Raw genomic sequence first — 10,157 nt, forward strand, 5'->3', positions numbered from 1 at the left:
CCCACTGCCCACCTAGTCCAGCCTCCTCTTCTCACAGGGGCCAACCAGGTGACTTTTCTGGGAAACCCACAAGCATGATCTGAGCATAAGAGCAACTCTCCCCTCCTGTGTTTCCCAGCAGCTGGCGTCCAGAAGCATGTTGTTGTTGTCGTTGTTGTTACTGTATTATTATTAGTTATACCCCGCCCATCTGGCTGGGTTTCCCCAGTCATTGGGCGCCTTCCAACAAAAGATTTAAAATACATTAAAACATCAGTCATTTAAAACTTCCCTAGCTCGGGTGGAGAGGAAGTCCACCATGTGACAACTTTGGAGGGGGGCTTGGCCCTCTATGTCCGTACCCCTCCTCAGAGTGTGTCTCTGGCAAAACTAACAGCTGATCAAGACGACTGAACACTCTTCAAAAAGTTCTGCTATCACAGCTTCCAGAATAACAACAGATTCAAAGTCAACAGAAGGGTTAGGCCGCTTCAGTCACCAAACACCTGATACCACCTAGGTCCATCCACAATTTCAGCCAAAGAACCATTGACAAAAATATATAGAAAAAAGTAAAATGTAATCTTTGTTCCTTATCTAGGCTTATCTCCGAACCCCTGAAAAGCAAATATTGACACTATCCCGACACCAGGAAGTCAAAAGAGGAAACTTCTTTTTGACAGATTCAACACTATGCTCAATTGTTCCTGGCCTATTATAATTTCATTTTGCGCTCTCTCTCGCTTTCTCTGTCTCTCTCTCACACACACATGTACAAAAGCACCTGCGTTTCCTTGCACACGTAAGAGAATGGCAGATCAAAGAGGGGTGATTTCGTTTTTTAAACCACCTATGACAGATAGTGCCTCGGTAGAAGACCGGGCCGGAGGCACAACCTCCATAATCACACTATAATTTGTAGTTACGTGTTTTTGCCCAAACCGCAAGAGACTAGGCATAGCTGGAAGAGGTGTGCTTTGGAGCCCTTGGCACCAATTAAGGTGCAGCAGGGACGTTATCCATGGGGTATTTGCAACCACAACCCCCACCTCTTGACTCAATGTGCAGGTGGGAGGAATGAGAACAGATTGCTAGGCAGAAGAGACCCCTGTCACACACTGGTTCTGCAAATGCAGAAGAATTTCACATTTGTAGATGCAAGGGAGAGAGAATACTACAGGCTCAAGGGTGCATGAAAGATATTCTTTCCATGTACTGGCACACTGAAACAGAACATGCACCACTATACTTTCAGCCCACTGTGAAAACATCACACAATAAACACTCACCCCCTGCAACAGAACATCACGCCACAGCTCCTTTTAAAATCTCTTATATCTATCACACCTGCTTTTCTGCTATAGTCTGCCCCAGTGTGAGGGCAGTGAGAAATTCAGAAAGAGCCACCAGCTATTAACTTGTCTGCATCAAGTTCACACCCTCTAGGTGATTTGGACTACAACTGCCATCATCCACAGCTGCACAGCTGATGGGTGCTGCAGTCCCCAAGCAGGAAAAGGCTACTAGGCCGACCCATGGCCCTACGTAGCAAAAGCCCCTTGAACCCAGACCCTCTGAGATGACATGACATTTCCACAAAGCTTTACAAGGCAGCACCTGTGACAGAGACAGCAGCGTTAAAGGGAGCGTGCTTAGACTGCCGAACCTGCCCAGCAGATGAAAATGAATTTAGAGAGAATATGTTAAATGGGTATTACGCTGCATCAGCCGACTAACACATATTCTCAAGGGACACCCCCACACACTCAATCGGCAGCGAAGATTGAGCTTCATTGCTACCCTCACCGTTTCTCCTCCTGCCCCAAAATGTTATCTCCCAAACTCAGTCATCTCATCCTCAGTGCCTTAATCTGGATTGCCCCCCCCCATTTTTTTTAAAAAAAAGATGTAATGATCACCAGCAGCCCAAACAGAACAAAAACCTGGCTGCCCACCTGACCCCAATACAGGCCAACGATTGTATGCTTGACATGTGGGACCCGGGGAATCCAAGTGACAAATTCATGCTATGATGGCTATGCTGCGCCTCTACAGTTGGAGGCTGAGGAATCCTAATTGCTGAAAACCACTGGAGGGGAGAGGACTTTTGTGCTCGGATCCCGTTTGTGGCCTTCCCACTGAGGCATTTGGTTGGCCACTGTGAGAACAGAATACTGGACTAGTTGGGCCACGAATCTGACCCAGCAGGCTAGTCTCCTGTTCTTAAGAGCCCCGTTTTCTACCCTTAACTGCAAAGATTTGAGATAGCACCCAACCCTGCTGCAGTCAGTCTGTTTGGGGGTGACCCCGAGTAATACAGGGGGTGCCTAGGCATTGGATACTGAAAAGCAAGCCTTGCTTTCCATCAAGAAACAGACCATATGCATAATCAACTGATGATGATCCCTATGCCAACTAGGGTATTGTTAGGGATGAGGGAACCTGTGGTCCTCTAGATGGTGTTGGATTCACGGCAGCCAGTGTGGGAGGCAATGTTAGAAACTCAGATATATAATCTAACTTAGGTTACAGTCACCGCAACGGTATGTCTTGGCACCATTTCCCCCCAATGGTGATTATTATTGGTACAGTGGTACCTCAGGTTACAGATGCTTCAGGTTACGCATTTTCGGGTTGTGCACCGCGCCAAACCTGGACGTACCGGAACGGGTTACTTCTGGATTTTGGGACTCGCGCATGCGCAGAACAACTAAATTGCGCTTTGCACATGCGCAGAAGCACCAAATTGTGACCCCCCATGCGGTGCTGTGGGTTGCGAACGTGCCTCCCGCACAGATCACGTTCGCAACCTGAGGTTCCACTGTATTATTATTCATTTCATTTCTATACCACTTTATATTTTAAAGAACAAATCTCAAAGCAGCTTACAACACATGAAAACATCAATGCAAACAATCCAGAATAAAACAAATTCAAACTTCGAGGAAAATCTTTCAGATCCTTCTCTAAGTGGCATTTTGCTTTGCCCAGTCACCATCCTGGCATCCAGAATCTTCACTTGCCCAAAATTGGACCTGCACCAGTCGCAAAACATGCCTGGCACCTGGCTAATTTCTAGCACTGGCGGGAAGTGGTCAGGGTAGACGGACAAAGAAATCTAACACATCTGGAGGAAGGCAAGTTGGTGAAAGCAGCTGTAGGTAGTGAGCTCTCTATTGCAGCTGATATACCTACCTCTCAGGTGATGCCAGCCACTACTGTCATGGTGTGTTGGTGTGTTAACAGTGCCATCAACTTTGCAAGAGCACAGTCGTTAACACACTCTAGTACAACTGAGTCTCCTAACCCTAGAGGTAGCTATTAACTTTCCACCGTTCGTAAGAAAATGCCAACAATGCCTTATTACTAAGAGAGAACTTTCTAAAATTAATTATAAGGTGCCAACTTGTAGGTCCATCATTACCGTTGTTACTTATTAATAACAGCCACACCACACAAGCTAAATTCAAATTCAACAGCAAAGAAAGCCCACACTAAACCAGACAACTTGGTGCATTAAAGAATTGTGCACACCACACATTTTTAGCAATGCTGAAGTGCTGTGATGAGGAGCCCGTATCGGCCTTCAGCTGCTCTACACACAGAGAAAGGCATGAGGATGTGTAGTAAACAAAACTCCTTTCCCAGTATGAGCTGGGATTTCCCAGCGTGTATTAGCTGTCCGTCCTCTTATAAATACACCCCTTTGATACCTTTGATACAGAATGATTGGCACTAATGGCTCCACATCTGCTCAAATCCAGGCCCCCCACCTGGTCAAATAAAGTGGCATTATTTCAGAAGAAATGTAATGTTTGTGCCCTCCTACTCTTGGATAGAGGCAGCAACTTGATCGCAATCCATGTGCACTCATGGCCATTACGAAAACCGGTCATAGCACAAGCACACAAATCAGAGAAGACACCGAGTCCGCAAAGCACCCCCACCATAACTCCTCAACTATACACAATATTAACTGCAACAGACTCACCCCCACCAACAAAAACATCTATGCTAACAGGAGTCATATGTTATCTCCTCATTCCGACTGAGCTTTCTTTTTTTAAAAAAAAAAAAAGGTTCATATAGGCTTTACTGGACAGCTGCAAGTTCTCAAATTAGTAAATATTATTAATGATTTCCCCTGTTCTGAACGCATGCACAAAAACATGCTCATAGATTTAGAATCAAACCTTTTGTTTACCGGAGGTGTGGCTAACCCGTGGCCCTCCAGATTCCATCGTTTGGCTGATGGGAGTCGTCGGACTATAACATCTGGAGGGCTACAGGTTAGCCGCTCCCCTCACAACAATTTACACACACAATTTTTCCTCACATGAGCACAAGGGAACTTTATCAACACCTGATATTCAGCTACAATGAGGAGGGGGTTACATAAACTCCCCACTCTCACAATTCCCCATGTTAAATTAGAAATCAGCACACAATCCCCCTGCAAATAAAAACACCCCTTAGGTTCCTTTGGGTGGAAGGGTGGGCTATAAATTTAAATGCAGGAAAACATTATTCATATCCCCATAACAAAACACATAAGCACTGGGAGAATAATTCAGAACCCCTCCCTCACAATTCTCTCCCACACCCTTATAGGGAGAATTGATTCATTTGTTGCTTTTGTATTTTTCACTGTTTTAATTATCTTATGTGTAAATCGCATTGAGCCAATGTTTTAGAAGGTGATTAGGAAATACAGGATAGCAGAATAAATAACGATAATAGAAATGGGTCATTAAATCCTCAACACAGACATGAACAGGAGAGCTCATTAGCAGTTCCCACTCCCCAAAATAACCCCCCATGGTGACCTCCCCACATGCAAATAAATGGAAAGGGCTCCTTAATCTCCCTTAAGAATTTTCATTATACTGTACAGATAACAAGAAGGGAGTAAATTATCCACTCCCACTCACAGCATAATAATGGGAGAATTTAGTTAACCCCATATATGCAGCATTGGTTTGTTTTCGTCCCCAATTCATAAACTGGAAGGGGGGTTATTAATGCCTCCCCCTATACATCAGGGCAGGAAAGCATCTTCACAACTTTCCCACATTCTTCAAAAGGGAGTGGAAATGAGACCTTCCCTTACCTGTCAAAAAAGAAGGAATGCACCAATAACAGTCACATATTGGAGGGGGGGCAACTAACCTGCTTTCATATTCCCCCACAATATAATTCCTCAAACCTTCAGAGAAGGGAAAGTTATTCAGGTCCCTCTCCCATCAGTTCCCACTTACCTCTACACTATCTTTTTAAAGTTTATCTCCCCTGTCCCCCGGTTTAAGAGTTCCATTGAACTGGTGGTGTATTCTGTCCCAGACTTTCTACTGGGGTGCACGGGGGGGGGGGAAGTGGAGTCGCCCCACTCTGCTTGCTAGAGTCACCCAACCCATTTCCCCCACAGACAGAAAAAGGAAATGACATAAAGAACCACCCCCTCTGAAAGTAGTTGGAGGGGTCCTTTCCACTCACTCCCCCCAGTTTTTATTTATATCTCTTCTGCTCCCTTTCATTTAGTAATTCCAAAGCACTGGGTGACAGGATGGTCACTGCCCCCCTTGTTTCCTTCGGAGGAAGTGTCAACCCATTCCTATGGGTCCCCTTCACCTAATTCCCCTCTTTAATTTTTCAAACCCCTCCACTATAATTTGAGAAGGCGGGGTCATTAAACCTACACACACAACATTTATGAGCAGGGAGAAAGAGGGGAGACAGCAGTTCTTCCCCTTTTGTGAATTAATCCCCCATTTCAATTCTTGACCCATGGGTTTGAGGAAGGGCGATTCTTGATCCTCCCTCAACCTGGCACCCATTTCTGAATTCAGAAAGTGGGGAGAGGGGGTTCTGTTTGCTGCCCCGCTACATTTAGCTACACCCTTCCCCCCTTCAAATCACACCCATAAATTGGGGCAGCAGTCCTTTAGTCCCTTACTGAAGAATGGGAAGGGGGATATCACACCCTAAATTATCTCTCTCTGTCACACACACACACACACACACACACACACGTGTCAATACTGTAACCTCAAACCACAAAACAGGCTTTTAACATCTTTTCTGGGGGGGGGAAGAAGGAAAATAGGGTGTCACTCCCCCCAATTTATCCTACCCTCAGAACAGCCCCATTTTCCTCTGTTGTAAAACTGAGGCCACTTAATTCTCTATCTAGCGAAGTGGAGAAAGGAAGGGGGGACAGAACATCTTGTCACCCCCTTAACCCCGTTTCCCCAAATAGCTAATTTTCCTTCACATCTGCCAATAACCCTTCCCCTCACACCCATAAATGGGGTGTGTTTGTGTGTTGCCTTTAAAAATCCTGAAAAACGAGAGGAAAAATGAGGTATGTAACCAGTTTCCTAAATTCAAAGCACCCCCATTTGCCTCAAATTCCCTTTTTAGGAAGGGGGGAAGGGATAGAGAAAATAGGGACCATGTGTCGACCTCTCAGCAACCTCTAACCTCCCCAATAGGATATAATTGAAAAGGCAGTCCTTCAACTCTCCTTTCTGAAAGGATATTCTGGGCTTACCTCCCAAAGGGGGTGTCAACCAGTTAGGGCATCACCATGTCCTCCATCTTCCTCCTCAGCCCCCCAAACCCCACTACTACCATTGTCCCCCCTCACACCAGAGACAGAGGAAGGGGCCATTCTGGGCTCCCCTTCCTAAGGAGATGTCAGCTGGGATGCCTGACAACCAGCCAACATCCCCCATCCCTCCCTCTCCCCCCCTTCTCTCTTTCCTCTATCCTCTTCCTTGCCCCTCAATGACTTCCCCACACCAATCATTTCACCTCTCTCACACACACACCCTTGAAGGCTTCCTAAGTGGGGGGGGGGTATGTCAACTAAGCGCATCCAACCCCCCAACCCCGTTTCTCACCCCCCTCCCTCGGCCTTACTCCTCCCACAACCTCTCTCCTCTTCCTTCACCCAGTCAGATGGGCAGCATGCGCGTGCGTGTGTATATGTATGCCTGAATGTATGTATACGTTTTCCCTAACACACGCATATGGGGTGATGCTGAGCTTCCCTCTTGGGGGGGGGGTGTCTTCCTCCCCCTCCTCCCCTCTCTCTCCTCTTCCTCACCCCTCAAAGACCCCCCTCCCAAATACACAAACACATAATATTCCCCTCGCACGCAAACGTATGAAGTGATGCTGAAGCTTCCCTCCCTTCTGTCAGTCTGCCAGGCGCCTCCATCCCATCCCTGCCCTCCTCCAACCTCCTCCCTCTTTCCTTTCTCCTCCTCGACCCCCACTTCCCCCCCCCCGCGCTTAATTTCCCCTTCACGGACCTGAGGCGAGCACAGGCTTCCTTCCCTGAGGGGCTGCCAGCCTTCCCACCGCCTCCATCCCGCGTCCTCCCTCACAGAACTATTCCCCCCTGGCGACCCCTGAGGCAGCCGTGAGGGGCTTCCCTCCTTCCCTGAGGGGGCGTCCGCCCAGCGCCTCCACCCCTCACCCCGCCGCCCGGGGCTCACCCGGTGGGCGCGCGTGAGGCTGAGGTCCTTCATGACCTCCTCGAAGGCCGCCGTCTCCTCGGCCTGCTTCTGGTTGTGCAGCGCGATCTTCTCGCTGAATTTCCGCGGGTTGTTCGACGAGGCCGCCATCTTCCCCCGTCCGCATCCCTCCCGCCGCCGCCGCCGCCCCCTCCCGCTCCGGTCACCAGTGCGCCTGCGCGCCCTCACTCCTTCTCTCCCTCCTCCCCCACCTGGCCGCCGCGCCGCCAACCAAACAAGCAAAAGCTGGGCAAAAGCCCCCAACTGCGCAGGCGCGAAGTCAGAGAGGTCTGGCAGGAGAGGCGGCGCAGCCAACTGCGCACGCTCCGCCCACAGGCGCGCAACTGCGCAGGCGTAGGAACGGGCAGAATAGAGGGAGGAGGGGGGGAGGAGGACGGCTTGCGGATCGGAGGCTCGGATTCAGTGCGCATGCGCAAGCGAGAAGGGGGCCGGACGGAGAGAGAAAAGAACTCGGGATGCAACAATGCGCACGCGCAAAATAGAAAGAAAGGGAGGGAGAGGGATGGAAGGGCAGGCTTGCGGGAGGAGGAGGCGCGGCGCACACGCGCAGACTAAAAGGTGGGTAGCGAGGAAGCGAGAGGGATCTGTTGGTTTTGCGCACGCGCAAGCTTGGAAATGGGCAGAATAGGTGGGAAACGAGGAGGGGATTGGCTCGCGAGAGACGAGTAGCGCCACAGCGAGCAAACTCGGCGGCGGGGGGGGGGGTGCTGAATGAAACGAGGTGACATTGCGCATGCGCCGGGCTTTCTCATCTCTATCGTACACTTCCCTCCAGCTGCTTTTCGCCGCAGGCGCAGAAAGCTGTTTTTGCCCCTCCCATCTCAAGGAGGCTTCATAGCGCATGCGCAGTGCTTTATCTCCTTTCTCAGGCCCTCCTTGCTTGGTAGGCCGGCTCCCCCCCCCAATAATCAAACCTCCCCCTCTCTCAATTTCTTGATTAGTTTAAGCCTCCAACACACACACCCCTGCTCTTGTTGCTCCATATCTGACAAGAGATAGGCATGTTAAGTTATAATAGTGGAGCCTCCACAGGCAGGAGCAGTCTACCCCCCATGACAGCACTAAAATGAAAAGCCACAGCGGGGGGGGGGCTGCTTCAGTGACAGGCTGCCTCTGAACATTTTATCATTTTATTTAACAATATATGTTGTCATTTCGTCAATTAGTTGTGTCCAACTCTTTGTGACCCAATGGACCAGAGTATGCCAGGCACTCCTGTCTTCCATTGCCTCCAAGAGTTTTGTCAAATTTATGTTGGTCACTTCTATAACACTGTCCAAACATCTCATCCTCTGTTGTCCCCTTCTTCTTGTGCGCTCAATCTTACCCAACATCTGAGTTTTTTTGCAGTGTCTTCTCATGAGGTGGCCAAAGTATTTGAGCCTCAGCTTCAGTATAACAATATAGATATAAATATATGGATTGAAACCACTCATTTCTGCTCAGTTAGACCCATTGAAATGAATGGACTTAAATTAGTCCTATCCATTAATCTCTGAACAGGGCTAACTCTGGATGCAGCCCAGCATCTCTTAAATGGTTTATATAACATGGTGCAAAACAGCCATTTTAAAAATAAAAAAGCAATTAGAAACACATATAAAATGATCAAAATACAGATAAATCCTATGAATTCTCTCTGGATATGGAGGCTACAGAAATAGACATTTCAGATATCGGTTTCTGGTACCACCATGAATTTCCCATAATCCTCTTTGGGAGACATCTCATCAGAAGAGACCACGGCAACATGCAGTGGCGGAGTTCTGCAAGTCAACCTTTCTGCGTATTTGAAGCAGTTTCCTTCATTGATGCAAAGCGCACCTTGCGTCTGACTCCAGAGTAGAGACGGTGGGCTAATGCTAAGACGAACTCTAGCCCCAAGTTAATGGACCATTAATGTCAGTGGGTCAGATCCATGGACTTGTTAGCCATGCCAATTCTATTTTAAATGTGTAAACTCCGAGCATGACTAATTTTGGCGGCGACCTCATGTTCTTATTTCTAGAAACCTCCCATCTTTTCGCGTTTTGTCATGTTTTGTTTTTCACTCGGAGTCAGTCCTCGGCCAAAATGTCACAGAGGAGGCAGGACAGGCTTTCTCAGTGCCGCAAATGTGACAGAAGCACAATCACACTTTTGTACCCCTTCTGCACTGAGAACTTAAGGAGAGTGCTGTTGGCCCCACCATCACGAACGGAACTCTGGCAGAAAACACCCCAGGCACTTTTCACAGAGCTGTATCAAAACTCATTTTTATTGTAAATAAATACCAATGAGTTGTTGCAGCATGGAGGTTGCAGTTTGAAAGGAGGCAAAGTGGTTGTAGACCCACAATGAGGCCGTTCTCCACGGGCGCAGGCACGCTGTGTGAGAGAGAACAAGCATACTCCTCCTAAACTGACTTAGATCTTATCCTCCCATACTGTTCCCCAAATGCAGGGAAAGAGACCCAGGAAAGCAGGATTGAGGCAGTCACAAAGCTACGTGAGAAGTACCTTACACCTCCAATTTATGTTCCTTTTGATACACTGTTGTCAAGTGCTGCAATTTCCCTGCAGTAACTTCCCTCTCTTTTGCACAGGCCTCCTCAAAGTGGTGTCCACAGGTTGAATTTTTACTAGTCAGCTCCAGTCT

At 48.2% G+C, this 10,157-nt stretch overlaps 1 protein-coding gene across 5 annotated transcripts in view; it reads right to left on the reverse strand.

Moving 5' to 3' along the window:
• CRTC1 (CREB regulated transcription coactivator 1) overlaps positions 1 to 7,629 on the reverse strand; it is a 53,398-nt gene extending 45,769 nt beyond the window's left edge. For all 5 annotated transcript variants that reach the window (XM_060275398.1, XM_035116961.2, XM_060275397.1 and 2 more), the window contains exon 1: positions 7,482 to 7,629. In XM_060275398.1, coding sequence (XP_060131381.1) covers positions 7,482 to 7,610 — 129 coding nt within the window. In that variant the 5' untranslated portion in view covers positions 7,611 to 7,629. The remainder of the gene's footprint in view (positions 1 to 7,481) is intronic.
• Positions 7,630 to 10,157: the final 2,528 nt, after the last annotated feature.

Source organism: Zootoca vivipara, chromosome 6 (genome assembly GCF_963506605.1).
Source record: "Zootoca vivipara chromosome 6, rZooViv1.1, whole genome shotgun sequence".
In the NCBI taxonomy this organism is placed as follows: Eukaryota; Metazoa; Chordata; class Lepidosauria; order Squamata; family Lacertidae; genus Zootoca; species Zootoca vivipara.